Source organism: Syngnathus typhle, linkage group LG17 (assembly GCF_033458585.1).
Source record: "Syngnathus typhle isolate RoL2023-S1 ecotype Sweden linkage group LG17, RoL_Styp_1.0, whole genome shotgun sequence".
Taxonomy (NCBI): Eukaryota; Metazoa; Chordata; class Actinopteri; order Syngnathiformes; family Syngnathidae; genus Syngnathus; species Syngnathus typhle.
The window spans coordinates 10533253-10551938 of record NC_083754.1 but is presented as its reverse complement, the minus strand read 5'-3'; the positions used below and the strand labels follow the sequence as shown (position 1 = coordinate 10551938).

The window sequence follows — 18686 nt, the reverse complement described above, 5'->3', positions numbered from 1 at the left end:
TGTCAGTTCTGTGTAGAGACTTATGATGCGTGGCTTGCCTTTGCCTTGATAGTAGTTTCTTAGGATCTGTAGGGCCCCTCGCCCGTCATCTGCAGCATTGCGCATCACCAGCGACAAACTTTTATCATCCAAAAACTGAATGAGTTCTGCATACGCTTCCTCATTCTTTCCAGCGTCTTGCTGTAGTTCGTCTTCTTCCTCGGTTGTGGGCTCGTTTAAGATAACGTCTTTCAAATCCTGCAATGGCAGGTGGCCCAAAAACTTTGCCTCCCATAATTTGTAATTCTTTTCATCACCGTCGAACATTAACCGCGACCAGCGGCTAGCAAAACTGTTCCTCTCTGCAGCCCGTCCGCTCATTGCTCACAGCGTGCTATCATCACCAGTACGTTGGTGGGAACATGCGGTGTTGGGTTTACCTGGGCCCATAACCTGTTGGCAGAGTAGCCATACAGCAGCAGGTACTTGTGAGGAACCCAATCGCACCAAACTCAGTGGAATAAAATAAAGAAAGACGATGAGGAAGATCAACTCTGTTTGCACACCATTCTCTGCGACTACTGCGGCGACAGCTTGTAGGGACCCACTGTGCAGCATGCAGGAAGGCTTTTTATTAAACACGCCCACTTAACAGGTCATCACAGGTGGTTCCAATCACACAATAAATCAAGATGCTGTCATAAGAAAATAACACAATTTAAACATATTCTGACAAAACATACAATAGGAAAATGTATAATTGAGAGCATCTCTCAACAATATCATCTTGAAGAATCGGTGAAAGCATACGTCCAAATAAAGTAATCAAAACGGCAACACGGTGAAGGGTATCTGAACATCAGAGCAGAGTTTTAACTTATAAACACCTGGTAACAGAGGTGAGGAAACGGGAAACACTTCCTTAAAGTAACCCTTAAGAACTTTACAGGTTAAGATTAGTCGCAAACAGGTGGTACATCGATGTCCTTGAGCAATCCTGCATTGTTTGAAAATGAGAATAGTCGCTAGTTTCAATCCCTGCTATGTGTACAAATCATACTTAAAATGCATTTTTTTACAACAAACTTGAGGGCCTCCCCTTCATTTTCAGTGGGAACAGTGTTGTTGGTCTCCTTTTTTTGCTAGTGCGTCATAGTCTGGAGTAAAATTTGTTGTGGCAATTCTTAGGAGAGCTCCGAGGTGTTGGTCCGTTTACCTCGATCTGTGACGGGTTGATGTTGATGTGGCTGAACGTCACGTTGCGTACGTCGAGCCAAATTGGCCACTCTTTTTTTTTTAAACGCTCGGCACTGTGTCCACCTTGCTTTTCCTTGGGCGACTCATTTTAATAGAAGGATTCCAGGGGAAGGTTTGTGGGTGGCTTTAGCGTAAAACTGTATCTGAAAGCTCCGCGCCCGAATTACAAGAATGCTGTCGTCACAGCCCACGCTCTAAATTCGGGACTGATACAAATAGAGCGCGAGTGCGCCATATCTGTACTACCGAGTACGTACACGCACTTGTGAGTGTGCACGGAGCTTTCTGACGCGGCTTCCGGTAGTAAATGCGCCGCTCGCCTTCCCCATCTACGGGGAAACGCAGTCATTGCAGGCAAAATGACCAAAAAAAAAGTTTAATAATACAATTTATTCAGGGTTGGCGGGCCGGATTAAATGGTCCCGTGGGCCGGATGTGGCCCGCGGGCCGTAGTTTGCCCACCCCTGGTTTATGGTGAAGAGCAGCACCAGCAGCAGCAGGTGGTGGCGGTGACACAAACAGTTGAGTATGCGACGGGATTGTTGACTTCACAACAGAACACATTTGAGTCCAATTAGCAAATGCTCAAAAAGCATTTTTCCTTTCCAACCTGTTAGCACAGCATTAGCTTGTCGGAAAAAAAAAGGGGGTTTCACTTGATTCCTTGGAGCTCGCTATAGTTTCATTTCCCTTTTTGTGACACGTTGAATGGTTCCTCAGAGGAAAGGGTTCTGACTGTTCAACGCGGGCTGTGAGGCCAGAGCGGCGCCCGTGGAGAAGGGTAACAGAGGCTGGGGCAGCTCTAGGCCGCTCTGGTCAGGTTGGCTGAAGGACGACGGCAGGCTGGCTGGCTGCTGGCTGCCGGCCAGTGGCAGGGAGGCGCTGTAGGGGAGGGAAGGTTGTGCCATGGCTGAGCCCATTTGTTCCTGAGTGTGTCGGACTGGTTCCGCATCGAACGGGTTGACGATGGTGGAAGGGCCCCCACCTAAAAAGCAGAGGCATGATCGTTGAACCTTCTCGGAACGACTTTGCTTCTGTAGCCGAGCTGTATCCCAATTCAATTCATTGAGGCTATTCTTGACAGCCCGCCCCATTTGAATCCTGTTGCTAACCAAAACAGCAGCAAACAAGTGCCTCCCTTTTTCTCTCGGGAATATAATTCACAGCATTATTTGACACGCAGACATTCAAGAGTTCAGAGCAGAGCTCATGTCAATGCTATCGTCTCCATTCAAAGCACTCAGCCTACCTGCTAGGAAAGGGTTGAGGTTGGCTTGGGGGTTGCCAGGAATCAGCACATCCAGGTCCACCAGAGAGGCGGTGGCGGGGCCCAGAAACGACTCTGGTGTGTGCGACATACGAGGCTGGGGCTCCGCCAGGCTCTTAACGAGTTTGGACATGTCAAACATGTCGGGACTGCCCGCCCTCCGCCCATTGGCCATACCTCCATCCATGGCCGCGTCGAACAAATCGTCATCTAAAAGAAGCGCTTTGATTGGGCACAAGTATTGGGACAACGTGTCCGACTGTCACCATTACCTGAGGGGCTCACAGCTCGGAAAGACTTTTTGGCTGTCGTAAAGGGATCGGCTGCCAATGATCCTGAAACATTGAAACATCCATCATTTTCGAGAGCGCACATCTTTAAACGAGACTGACGTCAATGACTGAATGCCACATATAAAAAAAACAACGCAATGATCCTCACTCGGCTGTGAGCCATGTACACCCACCTGAGGCCCACGGGTTGCCGGCGACCGGGGGGTCCCAAGGGTTGCCGGGCGGCGGGCTGGGCTCCCAGGGCGGAGGAGGACTGGCGGAGGCGGGCATTATCCCCCAGGCCGCGTCGGCTGCTCTCGGCGAGCCGCCGCTTCCGTCTTTAAAAGTGCCAGTCATGTCACTTTTTATAACATATTCCATAAGCGGCACACTAAACCGACATCTACGCCGTTGCCTGCTTAGAACTCTACATTATTTCTCTGCTTGTGAATGGATGTGTCGTCTTGAGCTTGTCGGAGGCAAGCCTTGAGCACATGACGCTCCAACACTTACCCGAGGGGTTCCAGGGCTCCGTGACACCCGCGCTTCTAGGCCACACTTTTTCCTTTGGAGGAGGCTCTTTGGGTGCGGCAAAAACATCGACCAGGTCCATGAAGGCAGTCTGACAAAATGAACAAAAAAATTCCCAAGTACTTTTTTGCATATTGTAGTTGACACATATTAGAGCAAACAAGACTGCCATCAACCAAATTGATGTACTGACCTGACCCCCCCCCCCCCAAATGCTCTCGCATACCCCGAAGTTTCATACCCCGCCTTTAGACGCCATCTCGCGTTTGCTCTCCTCCAAAGCTTTCTTGAGCATCGAGTCGTCTCCTTGGCGACCAAGTTGCTCCTGTCGACACGCACACGGATCTTTACCGCTCATTGATGAAATTTTGACTGAGATACGTACATTTTATTGTTCAATGTGCCGTCGCTAAGGAACGCCATTTCTATCAAAGGCGATTTGTCGTCTGGCCGAGATACCTGTTGGTGCACTTCCTTGCTCATGCTCATTGCTAACTTGAGTTGAGAGTCCTCATCTATCTCCAGCGTTGTAAATGGCCGCTTGAAAGACTGCCAGAGGGTCAAAAAGAACAAAGGCGTCTGTCAACAACCGTGTGCCACTTCAAGTTCCTCACCTCACACCATCGAGAAGAGCAGATTGAGAGCTTTGTTCAATAAAAACCTGGGGAGAAAGAAAGCCAATAGGAGCAAAGTAGGCTAGATGGACAATTGTATTGGGACATTTACAAATGGAGGCTAAATTGGGGTTGTTGTGGCAGCTAGATTACCGTAATTTTCGGACTATAAACCGCTCCGGAGTATAAAACGCACCAGCCATAAAATGCCCAAAAATGTGAAAAAAAAACATATACAAGTCGCTCCGGAGTATAAATCGGATTTTGGGGGGCAATTTATTCGACAAAATCCAACACCAAGAACTGACATGAACGAGCAACAACAGGCTAAACGATACGGTATGCTAACGTGACAAACACAAACGAGGAGCTGAGAACGGGTCTGACGTAACATTCAGTTATTAAAAAAAAACCCTATTACATAAATAACATGTTTATAAAACTATCTGTGTCACTCCAATTCATTAACTCCATCGATCGTCCTTTGTCAACAATGCCGTGTGCCGTGCCGCAGTTCAAATTATTCCACAGGCCCATACAACGATATATAAACTATATTTAAATAACTATTACATAAATAACAATATTATCAAACCATTTGTGTCACTCCAAATCATTAAATCCATCGATCAAATTTCTCGTCTTTTATCGATCGTCCTTTGTCAACAATGCCGTGTGCCGCGCCGCAGTTCAAATTATTCCACAGGCCCATACAACGATATATAAACTATATTTTAAATAACTATCACATAAACAACAATATTATCAAACCATTTGTGTCACTCCAAATCATTAAATCCATCGATCAAATTTCTCGTCCTTTATGTCATCCTGGTGACAAAGGACATGTCCAGAGAATATGGCGCTTTAAAGTGTTAATTACTTTATTTGATTTTTTCTCTCTATTTCTCATGTTTTGAATATGTTCAAGATAAAGATATCAAAGCATGTGAAGTGATCAACTATACTAAAAATAACATGTGAATTGGTCAACTATACTTGTAAGTAATGTGTTAATGATCAAGTAAAAATTTGTGAAAAAAAACATATATAAGTCGCTCCTGAGTATAAGTCGCCCCCCCACCCAAACTATGAAAAAAAACGCGACTTATAGTCCGAAAATTACGGTAGCTTTTCGTCATTCGACAGCTTCATGGAACGGTCTCAAGAAGCAGGAATTTGGTCAGGGTCAGCTAAGGCCTCCTTGATGAGCATGCCTCAATACGCTTGTCCATGTAGCTACTAAGAGGAGGAGGAGGAAAACAAAGTTTCCTTCTTGTCCCTGGCCCCACAGAAGCGCTCTACCTTCTTGGCCTCTTTGCTCAGGCTCACCGCGATCTGCATTGCTGTCTTTTCATCGAGAACCACCGTTGTTGTGGTGGGCTGGGGTCAAGGGGAGCAACGGTTAGTGACAGGAACACCAAGCTGAGGACATTTGTTCGTTCGTTCGTTCGTTCAAACGACCGTCCAACCGACTGACCGTTCCCTTCCTAAGGTGGGGGGGGGCGGGCCGCGGCTCGATAACCCGGAAACATTTGGCCGGCACGCGCCATTACATAGTTTCGGGACTTTCTTCTGTGCACGGGACTCGCTCCGCCTGCACGCTTGATATTTGTCCATGTCTTCGGAAGATGACTCGCTGAGAATACTTGATGAGATTTGCAACAAGACCGCCAACAAACCCTATTGTTGTTGTTTGATCATGGTCGCCAAAATTGATATCATCAAATCATGATACAAACTCAGTGGAGTTTGTATTGGGCTACCCGAGCAAACATGGCGTGAAAAAAGGTGGCGGCACCCAAGTGGACAACAAAATGCAAAAATATGTCAAGTGACAGGAAGCCACATTGTGGCAAAAGGTGCGTACAGTGACTGCCCGCCTGAATCCACTTCACACTTTGCCGCAATGCACTTTGTCTTGTGTTAAGGGGTTGGCTTACCTTTTCACTCTCCTCGCGGCTCATGGCCAGGGCCAGCTGCAGCTGCAGCTCCTCCTCGCCTGTGGTGGTCGGCCGAGCTTGCTCCAAGTCGGGCGCCAGCCGAGGCAAGGAAAAGGAGGCTGGAGAGCGGTGCAGAGAAGAGGGGACTGAGTGTTTGGGCAAGCACCAAAAACATTGAAGAGACAGAAACAAAACTCTTTGCTTGTGTTCTCGGGTCAGAAAGGCGCTGGTGCTGGCTCAGAATATTAATTGATAGGCCGGCGCTCCTTGCTTGGGATCATTGTTACCGTTGCTTGCTGCTCAGCGGGCCCGACATGAGAACAATGCTGTGCCTGTGCAAGGAGTTTGGTTTCTGGGGAGGGCAAGGAAGATGGATGGGCGACTGCGGCAATAGCACAAATCCTCAGGGTGGGTTTGCAAAGCGGAGGGCAGCAGACGGGCTCGAGCAGATGATTTATTCATTATTATGGATTGGACCAGGAGTAACCAAATAAGTGAAAGAACGGGCATTGGCTTTGCCAGGACACGCGAGGGGGAGCTTCCCAGTTTGAGCGGCCGCGTGCTTCTGCTGCCACGCCTTCCTGGTGCTAGGCCCAAAGTAAAAGCACCACTGTTGCTCTAGGTTTCGTTTTCAGTGAACATAGTCCTATAGTCATAGTTCTATATGCCCCCCACCTAAAAATAATCACTCCGAAATTGGTAATAACATATGACAGCAACCTGCTAACACCATCCGCTAGAAATAGTAATGCCACACTGTTTTGTCAAGACAACAGTGCCACTGTGTAATTTTGAAGATTTGCAACAGGAAACGTTGCTTTCAAAATAAGCGGCAGTATGTACGATGCTTGTACCGGTTTGCCTGGTTTTGGATGGGTGTGTGCACGCGAGGGGTGGGTGGGAACTTCGTGACTTTGACAGATCAGCTGACGTGACTGTACATGGGAGTATGACAAGAAGTCTCAAGTGCGCCAGTCGGGGAAGGGCAAAATGGGAATGTGGCTGAAAACAACGAGAAACTTGAAGGCGCGACCTGTCATACACCACGCGCAAATTTCCATGAGCGGCCTCCTCAAATCTGTGGGCCTGCTTTTTGTCACACGTCAGAGCGATGCTTGTCGGCTCAAAAAAGACCGACGAGGTGCGCTTCCTCCGGCTACTCACGTTGGAGAGACGAGGGCGAACTTCTGGACTCGGACGTCTCATAGTGCGCGGCGTGGGTGGCCGGGTACGGAGGAGGCAGCTCCCCATATTCGCCGTAGAGCTTCACCATGCGCGACCTGGTCTTGGAAGCCTGGGCCCGATCATTCTTAAGCTTCTCCGGGTCCTTCAGTAGAGCCACCAGTTTCTTGGCCTTCTCGCGGATGTGGATGCCCTGGTCCTCTCCGTCGCGGTCTACGTACTGGAAGTCTTTGAGCGTCTGGATGGAATAGATGTTGTCCCGGCACTCCTGGGCCACACGCACTGAGCCTGCCTTGATTAGGTAGTCCAGCAGGGTGAGCGCCTTATAAACGTGGCGCCAGTTCTTGCCGTGGTCATTGAGCCGCCTCCAGATTATGCCCATGACCTCGGTGAAGGCCACCATGTTGTAGGTCAGGTCGGCGATCTCGGCCATCAGCGTGCTGGAGGCGCCCCACGGGTCGTTGGAGGTAGCCTCGCGCACCTTGATCTCCGCCTCCGTGTAGTTGTTGACCACGTTTTTCACCTGCCGGCGCAGCGAGGAGGTCTGCATGCTGCCGTTCGGCGCTCCAGTTGATAATAATGGGAAAAAAAAAAAGACAGGGGCAAAGCTCTCTAGGCAGCAGTGCAGAAAAAAATGATCCAAACATCAACTTCAATTCTATGTGCAGGTTTGTTCCTGTTGGGGAGCAAGACAACCAGACATTTAATTGGGAACACTTGGGCAAAAAGCATTAGGCCATACGTAGGACATGGGGAAGTCAAAAAATGAAACAAAATCAATTTAATACACAGGAGCATACTATGTGCTAATTTGGGGTTTGTACGTCTTGTTAGACGGACGTAGCAACCACTAAAGGTTTAAGATCAGTGGATGTTTGAGAATAATTGTCAATTTTAGCACATATTGTCCTAAAATTTGGGGTGCGCATTATATATATATATTTTTTTAATCCGGATATCATACGGAGGCCGCCATTACAGATGCGCTTTCTTCTCTGCTGTTCACTTCAAACACACTCCATACGAACACAATGCTCTCAGACGCTTGCTTGATCACCTGCTCGTTTGCGGTCACAATGTACCCGACACAAATCCGAAACATTTCTTTGCTATTGAGTTTGATAGCGCATGCACAGTGATACTGACCGGCAGAATAACATCCGGTTGTTCCCAAAGATGATCTTTTTTCTGAAATAATTTTACGTTTACGGACTTAAGTAGGAGTCGAAATTTGTACAGCCTTTTTTCCAGCATCAACATGCCATTTTTAGGGTGCGCATTATACATGGGGGCGCATTACACATGGAAAAAAAAGGTAAATTGTCCAAAATGACAACAAACTTGGGCAGAACAAAGGGGACTGGCCCCGCACAAGTAAAGAAAGGTGTGAAAAGTGGAGGCAAAATTACAGCGTGCCAAACGAAACCCGCCACCTGGGCTCCTCTTTCTCCGTGACAATGCAAAGTGATCCCGGCGCAAAAAACAACGCATTGTTTCCGTGGACATTTTCCATCCACGTCAAGTAAAAGTGAATCCACCCGGAATTAAGGCGGCCGTTTTGAAATGTTGCATACTAAAAATACCTGCCGTTAATTAGTCACCTTGAAATAATGACTCATAACTGACGTGATGACGAAGACTTCCTGTTACTTCACTGTCAACACAACGAAATGTAAACGAGAATGTTTTCCACAAATCGATTCTTTAGCTAAATCTAAATTATATCATAACCTAGCGTTTAACTACCGGTCACCTCATGTAATATAACTGAACGGTAAATTTCACTTAGAATAAAACTGAAATAGCAGATTTTAGTAAAAATTGGCGTGGCAATCTTCCCGGCCGGAACGTACGCTAATTTGAACGGGACGAGGCGGTGAACTATCTCACCGTGCAGCTTCTGTGATTTTGAAGAAAATAAAGATAAAGACTGGGCATGAAGACGTAACTATAGAATAACTATTGCTTTCCTGTTCCCCTGCCTGCTTTCGTACCTTCGTGACATGGCAGCGTCGGCGTCCCAACTTGAGTAGGCGGAAGAAAGATGTGCCTCCGCCTCTCGGCATCCAGCCGGTGGTGGAAAGACAATAAACATATGCAAAAATATATTGTGTTTTGGTCCAAAATCACGGGGGAAACGGGATATCCAAACTCCTTTGTTTATATGAGTACTAACGCGGTGGTGAGTAAGAGGCTGCGAGGCGAGGCCCCCTGCACCTCCGCCGAAAGCACAGCAAAGTGCAGGCCGGGTGGGCGGACTGGGCTGCCGAGGGAGGCCGGCCGGCGCGCCTGCAGTCCGCTTGCCAAGTCAGGCTGCTTAACCCTTTCACTGACCGGGAAGTCACCCGAAAACAAATACTTGCTATGTAAAAAGACAGGCCAAACAGACGTACAGATTTGAGACCGACTTGAGTGTAAATCATATTTTTTGGACAACTTGGCACGAGTTCACCCAAGACTCTGCATTGTATGTACATGCCCTGCCGTTGGCTGGCAACCAGTTCGAGGCAGTGTGTAACCTGTCTCTCTCGAAGGTCACGTGTGACAATGTTGGAGACAACATCCTAAAAAATGGATGGATATAACAAGCACTGTTGAAATAAGAGTGCCGATGACTATTAAGAATCAATATACGAGCGGGTTAAGCAAATGCCGAAGCTGAACTCCCTCTTGTTTTGGACTCGATAGATACGACAGATGGATGGGAACTCAAAAGTGTAGTTAGAAAAGCGATGCATCCCTGGGGGTTCAACTGAGAGCACTATTTAGTTCTGGAGCAGAAACTCCAGCCTCTTGACTTATTTAGCAGCACTAATGGCGCCTTGTCTGAAGCCAGCCCCTCCCGCATTAGACAAGACCGCGCCATTATTGGCTTTGTGGTTGCGGAAACGTTATGGGTGAGCGACTGGCACGAGTGCCGGCGAAGCAGGATAGACGGGAAATATCAGTTCCTCTTTAAACACACCTACACGCACACACACACATGCACACTAACCCTAACCCACGCGCACACACACACGTTACGGAGCAAAATGGTGCAGCGGCCTCGACAAGCACAATGGGGGAGGGGGGACAAATCCTTTTGTTACAGCCTACGGTATCGTTAAATTCTCGTCCATCAGGTCAGTCAAGCTTGACTTCATAGCTAGCGTCCGGACACGCCCTCCGCTGTGGCTTTTCTTCTTCCTCCATACAGAGATGCCTGAGCAATCTTTGTTTTCCCAACAAAGGAAGATCACGCGTTGACGGAGGAAGGGACACAAAGGGAGAGTGAATGTGCACGGAACACACAAACAGAAGCAGGTTTAAGTGGGGTGACCAGATTTGGGTTTCTGAAAAAGAGGACACCTTTTTTTGGAGGGGGCGGGGTCATTTGTATTTTTTGGGGGGGTGGGGGGGGGGCATTTGTGTCATATGTTATGACACAAATGGCATGGTCTCTGTAGAGCAATTGCATTTATTGGCCCGAATAACACAAAACATATATACAATAAAAAAAAAACATATTTGCACCAACAAAAACGTGACATTTTTGAGTTTTATAGTGGTACACTAAGTAAAAAAAGACAAAAGAAATACGTCTATCGGTGTGTTTAAAGACAAAAAGGGTTCTTCTTCATTAAACCGGTCATATCACGTACAATATATGTCACGGTAACGTCAAAAAGCGTTGGTAAAACACCGCGACTCGCGGCATCAAACCCCTTATGCCTTGCTGATTGTGTAGTAGGGGTGTAAATCGCGGGTTTTGTCGCGATACAATATCATATCGATACAAAGTCCCACGATACTATATTTGCCGATATCTTAAAGCCTGCTGTGATTCATTCACGATACATACGATATAGTGCTCTACGATCGATGTAGAACAATATCCTGATTTATAACAATTCATACGCAAAATCAACAAGGTACTGCAAACTCTTTATTTAGGAAATTACCAAGTGCTTCCAAACAAATGACTTGAAGCCCAAAGGGGAACGAATTTCCTCGTCTTCTTGGACACTAGCCATAGCACGAGCCCAGGAGCCGCGTAGTTGTCGGCTCCCCTTTCACTTGCCTGCTCTGTTCACAACACGACATGCCGCGCACTGCTCCCGGAAAGAGGAAGCAAGCAACAATGAACTGGATTTCAAAATAAAGTCGCGACTAATGTCCGAGGTCAAAAACGGGCGATAAAGATCGATGTTTACGTTTAGCATCGATGCCAACAAATCGTAGAGCATTATATCGATTAATCAAAGTCAAAGTCAAAGTCAAAGTCAGCTTTATTGTCAATCTCTCCACATGTCACAACACACAAAGAGACCGAAATTACGTTTTTCTCTATCCCACGGTGACGAGACACATAACACGATAGACATACATGTACGCGACACAATATAAAAACAAGAAGGCAAAAATTCTAACAATCAATAGTAAGAGTGATGAATAAATAATAAATAAACAGATAACACAATAAATAACGGAGCCAGCAAGCATAGCGCAAAAGTAAAAAAACATCATAAACAAAAAGGCACAAACAATAAATAAGAGTAATAACAAATAATAAATAATAAGAGCCAGTGTGCATTCAGACAGTTCAGACAGTAAAAGTACAGGACGCTACGCAGAACGGGGGAGCGAGTTCAGGATCCTAACAGCCTGGAGTATGAAGCTGTTTGAGAGTCTGGAGGTGCGGGAGCGCAGGCTTCTGTACCTCTTCCCAGAGGGCAGAAGCTCGAACAAAGAGTGAGCGGGGTGACTCGCATCACTCACAATCGTGGTCGCCTTGCGGGTGAGATGGGAGGTGTAAATGTCCTTCAAGGAGGGGAGCGAAGCACCAGCAATCTTACCAGCAGTGTTCACTATGCGCTGCAGGGCCTTCAAGTTGTAGTCAGTGCAGCCGCCACCCCAAACAGCAATACAGCTGGAGAGGACGCTCTCAATGGTGCCGCGGTAAAATGCAGTCATGACGGCCGGAGGAGCGCTCGCTCGCCTAAGTTTCCGCAGGAAGTACAGGCGGCGCTGGGCTTTCTTTGCCAGTGATGCGGTGTTGGTGGACCAGGAGAGATCCTCACTGATGTGCACCCCCAGGAACTTGGCGCTGCTCACTCGCTCCACCACAGCACCGTCGATGGTCAGCGGCAGGTGTTGGGTGTGACCCTTCCGGAAGTCCACAACAATCTCCTTGGTCTTGTCGACGTTCAGCAGGAGGTTGTTGTCCCTGCACCACGTGGTCAGAAGGTCAACCTCCAGCCTGTATTGAGTCTCGTCTCCCTTGGTGATGAGACCCACCAGAGTCGTGTCGTCAGCAAACTTCACGATACGGTTGTCGCTGTAGGTTGCAGTGCAGTCATGCGTCAGGAGGGTGAAGAGCAGCGGACTGAGCACGCAGCCTTGGGGGGCCCCCGTGCTCAGCGTGATGCTGGCGGAGATTTTGTCGCCAACACGTACTACCTGTGGCCTCTGACAGAGGAAGTCCAGTAGCCAGTTGCAGAGGTAGGTACTGAGGCCCAGCGCGTCAAGTTTGCTGATGAGGCGTTGTGGCACAATGTATCGATGAATCGTTACACCCCTATTGTGTAGTAGTAAATTGTGATTTTCCATACCACAGTCCAACGCTAGATCATTTTAAGTATGTACACACTCACACACATTCCCTGTCAGCCTTAGACGTCTATTAGACATCTGGTCTACGTATAGACCTAATTTAGACGTCTAAAATCGGTCTATGTATAGACCTAAAATAGACGTCTAAATTAAAAACCAAATATGATCATATTTCAGAATTTTAAAGTCTCAAAGCTGTTTGGCTTTGTTTTTATCAACCATATTGATCCGCACATGTGAAGTGGTTATTTCTGTAACCTGATATAGACGTCTATTTTAGGTTATTTTATAGACCTAAAATAGATGTCTAAATTAGGTCTATGTGTAGACCTAAAATAGACGTCTAAATTAGATCTTGTTGGATTTGGTTCACAATTTGGGAAGCGCGCTATCTGCGGCTCACAGCAAAAGCCATAGCCAATCACCTGTTATCCAGTTTACTCACCGCGTGCTTGTTTTATTTCTTCAGTTTTAAGAAAAGGCTAAGACACCGAAACAAAATCTAGACTTACCGTGTTTTCCATGCATAATGCGCACCCGTGCATAATACGCATAATGGCATGTCAATGCTGGAAAAAAGCCTGTACCCATGTATAATACACACCCAAAATTTGAGTCTTACCTAAGTCCGTAAACGTAAATTTATTTCAGAAAAAAGATAATCTTTGGGAACAACCGGATGTTATTCTGCCGGTCAGTATCACTGCGCATTAGGGGTGTAACGATTCATCGATACACATCGATTAATCAATATAATGCTCTACGACAGTGGTCCCCAACCTTTTTTGCGCCACGGACCGGTTACATGTCAGAAATATTTCCGCGGACCGGCATTTATATAAATAAATAATACATTCATATAAATAGATAAATAATACATTTATTATAAATATATAGTAAATACGATGAAATAAAATGATGTGACTGACATAAAAACAAGTACAAATGACAAAAATAAAACTCACCATTACGTTGAATTAGTGGGAGCACTGAGTTTGTTTCTTCGAAACGAGTAGGTCCCATCTAGACGTAATCGGAGACAATGACACCCGAAGTGATTAATGTTTGTCTTTCATTGCAGGATGCTTGGTCTCCATGTGTTGAAGCAGTTTTGAATGCTTCATTGCCTGGTTAGTTAGCCTGTCGCCACATATTAGCTTTGCGGGCTCGACTGGGAAAACATGTCATGTGACGAGTGTCTTGACCTGAATTAATTGATCGTGGATAAAAAAAAAAAATTCTGTGCGGCTGGGCGGCCCGGTACCAAGTGACTCACGGACCGGTACCGGTCCGCGGCCCGGTGGTTGGGGACCACTGCTCTACAATTTGTTGGCATTGATGCTAAACGTAAACATCGATCTATATTGCCCGTTTTTGACCTCGGACATTAGACGCGACTTTATTTTGAAATCCAGTTCATTGTTGCTTGCTTCCTCTTTCTGGGAGCAGTGCATGTTGTGTTGTGAGCAGAGCAGGCACGTGAAAGGGGAGCCGACAACTACGCGGCTCCTGGGCTGGTGCTATGGCTAGTGTCCAAGAAGACAAGGAAATTCGCTCCCCTTTGGGCTTCAAGTCATTCGTTTGGAAGCACTTTGTAATTTCCTAAATAAAGAGTTTGCAGTACCTTGTTGATTTTGCGTATGAATTGTTATAAATCAGGATATTGTTCTATATCGATCGTAGAGCACTATATCGTGATATATCGTGAATGAATCACAGCAGGCTTTAAGATATCTGCAAATATCGTATCGTGTTTTTTTGTATCGATATGATATCGTATCGTAACAAAACCCGCGATTTACACCCCTACTGCGCATGCACTAGCAAACTCGATAGCGAAGAAATGTTTCGGATTTGTGTAGGGTACATTGTGACAGCAAACGAGCAGGTGATCGAGCAAGCGTCTGATACAAGAGCATTGTGTTCGTATGGAGCGTGTTTGAAGTGAACAGCAGAGAAGAAAGGAACAAGGTAAAGTGTTGTGAAATAAAATATTACCTGTAATACGCATTTAGGTAGAGAACTGAACTTTCGACCTAACTTCGCGCGAGCCGAGTAACTCAATTCGAGGCAAGTCGTCGATATGACCGCGCCAAAATGATGGCTCCCTTCGGTTGTTTGATGCTGGTATTACGTTACGGATATTTTTTAGATGCCTTTGTTAAGGCCTCAGGGATTCGTTCGTCTCGCGCACCGTAGCACTACTTTTGTCGCAGTAACTTTTGATATGGCCCCGCTCTACTGGTTTGAGGAAGTAACGAGCCTACACTGTGTTCCAAATTATTATGCAAATTGTATTTATGTGTCATAAAGATTACATTTTTTGTTTTTCAATTAAACTCATGGATGGTATTACGTGTCAGGGCTCTTTGGATCACTGAGATCAATCTCAGACACCGGGGATCATTACCGGCCAGTTGAGCCCAAATTAAGGAAAAACTACTTAAGAATGGTGTTCCACATTATTAAGCAGATAATTTGAAGTTCGCTTTGAGCAGTGGCGGACGCCAACCCACGACCGGTGGGAGAGCTCGGAGGGCGGATGGGCTTTCAAGGAAGCCCCCCAGGCCGGTCCCACTCGCACTTAGAATTATTTTTTTTTTTTGGCTTCCATAATGTACCGGGCGCGGACGCGAAACCCACGCCGGGCAGGAGAGCTCGAAAGGCGGATAAGCATTCAAGGAAGCACCGTCTGGAGCTTCAGAGCCGTTCCGCCTAACATTTTACGCCCGATTGGGGTTCCAGGGAGGCGGGTAAGCATTTTTAACCAACCATGGAGCTTTTCTCGGACTTCCGTCTGGAGCTTCAGAGCCGTTCCGCCTAACATTTTACGCCCGATTGGGGTTCCAGGGAGGCGGGTAAGCATTTTTAACCAACCATGGAGCTTTTCTCGGACTTCCGTCTGGAGCTTCAGAGCCGTTCCGCCTAACATTTTACGCCCGATTGGGGTTCCAGGGAGGCGGGTAAGCATTTTTAACCAACCATGGAGCTTTTCTCGGACTTCCGTCTGGAGCTTCAGAGCCGTTCCGCCTGACTTTTAACGTAGAGTACCGGGCGCAAACCACTAACTCAAGCCCGGCATGGCAGCTCGAAAGGCGGCTAAGCATTCAAGGAAGCGACGCCAGCCGGTCCGCGGGCCAAATAGGGTCCAGTAAAGTACCGGGCGCAAACCACTAACTCAAGCCCGGCATGGCAGCTCGAAAGGCGGCTAAGCATTCAAGGAAGCGACGCCGGCCGGTCCGCGGGCCAAATAGGGTCCAGTAAAGTACCGGGCGCAAACCACTAACTCAAGCCCGGCATGGCAGCTCGAAAGGCGGCTAAGCATTCAAGGAAGCGACGCCGGCCGGTCCGCGGGCCAAATAGGGTCCAGTAAAGTACCGGGCGCAAACCACTAACTCAAGCCCGGCATGGCAGCTCGAAAGGCGGCTAAGCATTCAAGGAAGCGACGCCGGCCGGTCCGCGGGCCAAATAGGGTCCAGTAAAGTACCGGGCGCAAACCACTAACTCAAGCCCGGCATGGCAGCTCGAAAGGCGGCTAAGCATTCAAGGAAGCGACGCCGGCCGGTCCGCGGGCCAAATAGGGTCCAGTAAAGTACCGGGCGCAAACCACTAACTCAAGCCCGGCATGGCAGCTCGAAAGGCGGCTAAGCATTCAAGGAAGCGACGCCGGCCGGTCCGCGGGCCAAATAGGGTCCAGTAAAGTACCGGGCGCAAACCACTAACTCAAGCCCGGCATGGCAGCTCGAAAGGCGGCTAAGCATTCAAGGAAGCGACGCCGGCCGGTCCGCGGGCCAAATAGGGTCCAGTAAAGTACCGGGCGCAAACCACTAACTCAAGCCCGGCATGGCAGCTCGAAAGGCGGCTAAGCATTCAAGGAAGCGACGCCGGCCGGTCCGCGGGCCAAATAGGGTCCAGTAAAGTACCGGGCGCAAACCACTAACTCAAGCCCGGCATGGCAGCTCGAAAGGCGGCTAAGCATTCAAGGAAGCGACGCCGGCCGGTCCGCGGGCCAAATAGGGTCCAGTAAAGTACCGGGCGCGGCCACTAACTCAAGCCCGGCATGGCAGCTCGAAAGGCGGCTAAGCATTCAAGGAAGCGACGCCGGCCGGTCCGCGGGCCAAATAGGGTCCAGTAAAGTACCGGGCGCAAACCACTAACTCAAGCCCGGCATGGCAGCTCGAAAGGCGGCTAAGCATTCAAGGAAGCGACGCCGGCCGGTCCGCGGGCCAAATAGGGTCCAGTAAAGTACCGGGCGCAAACCACTAACTCAAGCCCGGCATGGCAGCTCGAAAGGCGGCTAAGCATTCAAGGAAGCGACGCCGGCCGGTCCGCGGGCCAAATAGGGTCCAGTAAAGTACCGGGCGCAAACCACTAACTCAAGCCCGGCATGGCAGCTCGAAAGGCGGCTAAGCATTCAAGGAAGCGACGCCGGCCGGTCCGCGGGCCAAATAGGGTCCAGTAAAGTACCGGGCGCGGCCACTAACTCAAGCCCGGCATGGCAGCTCGAAAGGCGGCTAAGCATTCAAGGAAGCGACGCCGGCCGGTCCGCGGGCCAAATAGGGTCCAGTAAAGTACCGGGCGCGGCCACTAACGCCTTGTGGCGGTCGCCTTGTGGCGGTCGGGGGGTGGCGGTCGGGGCTGGCGCTTGGGGCCGGTGGCGGTCGCCTTGTGGCGGTCGCCTTGTGGCGGTCGGGGGGTGGCGGTCGGGGCTGGCGCTTGGGGCCAGTGGCGGTCGCCTTGTGGCGGTCGCCTTGTGGCGGTCGCCTTGTGGCGGTCGCCTTGTGGCGGTCGCCTTGTGGCGGTCGGGGGGTGGCGGTCGGGGCTGGCGCTTGGGGCCAGTGGCGGTCGCCTTGTGGCGGTCGCCTTGTGGCGGTCGCCTTGTGGCGGTCGCCTTGTGGCGGTCGCCTTGTGGCGGTCGCCTTGTGGCGGTCGGGGCTGGCGCTTGGGGCCGGTGGCGGTCGCCTTGTGGCGGTCGCCTTGTGGCGGTCGCCTTGTGGCGGTCGCCTTGTGGCGGTCGGGGGGTGGCGGTCGGGGCTGGCGCTTGGGGCCAGTGGCGGTCGCCTTGTGGCGGTCGCCTTGTGGCGGTCGCCTTGTGGCGGTCGCCTTGTGGCGGTCGCCTTGTGGCGGTCGCCTTGTGGCGGTCGGGGGGTGGCGGTCGGGGCTGGCGCTTGGGGCCGGTGGCGGTCGCCTTGTGGCGGTCGCCTTGTGGCGGTCGGGGGGTGGCGGTCGGGGCTGGCGCTTGGGGCCGGTGGCGGTCGCCTTGTGGCGGTCGCCTTGTGGCGGTCGCCTTGTGGCGGTCGGGGGGTGGCGGTCGGGGCTGGCGCTTGGGGCCGGTGGCGGTCGCCTTGTGGCGGTCGCCTTGTGGCGGTCGCCTTGTGGCGGTCGGGGGGTGGCGGTCGGGGCTGGCGCTTGGGGCCGGTGGCGGTCGCCTTGTGGCGGTCGCCTTGTGGCGGTCGCCTTGTGGCGGTCGGGGGGTGGCGGTCGGGGCTGGCGCTTGGGGCTGGCGTCCGCCAATAGTGGTTTAATTTCGGGAGGAAGATTGATTTTCGTCCCAAGCCCGCCGCTGGAGAAAATTTTAGGTACCAGGAGTGGATTTTTTTTGTCCACTCAGGAGGGGGACGTTGGCTGGTTTGGTGTCCGGGGGAAAGTGCTCTTTTCTCGGCCAGGAGAAAGATTAGACTCCCAGCCCGCCGCTGGAGAAAATTCTAGGTACCAGGAGTGGATTTTTTTTGTCCACTCAGGAGGGGGACGTGCTTTGTTGTCCGGGGGAAAGTGCTCTTTTCTCGGCCAGGAGAAAGATTAGACTCCCAGCCCGCCGCTGGAGAAAATCTTAGGTACCAGGAGTGGATTTTTTTTGTCCACTCAGGAGGGGGACGTGCTTTGTTGTCCGGGGAGAGTGCTCTTTTCTCGGCCAGGAGAAAGATTAGACTCCCAGCCCGCCGCTGGAGAAAATTCTAGGTACCAGGAGTGGATTTTTTTTGTCCACTCAGGAGGGGGACGTGCTTTGTTGTCCGGGGAGAGTGCTCTTTTCTCGGCCAGGAGAAAGATT

At 49.7% G+C, this 18686-nt stretch overlaps 1 protein-coding gene across 4 annotated transcripts; it reads right to left on the bottom strand.

Annotated features, from left to right (window-relative positions):
• Positions 1-532: 532 nt before the first annotated feature.
• Positions 533-9902, bottom strand: epn3a (epsin 3a). Of its 4 annotated transcripts, none has more exons than XM_061302800.1 (11): positions 8192-9902; positions 7028-7721; positions 5864-5982; positions 5226-5303; positions 3766-3855; positions 3548-3631; positions 3289-3397; positions 2970-3113; positions 2776-2838; positions 2486-2713; positions 533-2221 (listed from the first exon to the last, which is right to left on the bottom strand). In XM_061302800.1, the coding sequence occupies exons 2-11, from the start codon at positions 7593-7595 to the stop codon at positions 1953-1955; spliced, it is 1752 nt and encodes a 583-aa protein (XP_061158784.1). In that variant the 5' UTR covers positions 7596-7721; positions 8192-9902; the 3' UTR covers positions 533-1952. The 4 variants fall into 4 exon arrangements, with proteins under 4 accessions (XP_061158784.1, XP_061158785.1, XP_061158783.1 ...); XM_061302801.1 differs by having other exon boundaries at positions 8936-9902; XM_061302799.1 differs by having other exon boundaries at positions 9040-9896.
• Between the last annotated feature and the right edge of the window lie 8784 nt (positions 9903-18686).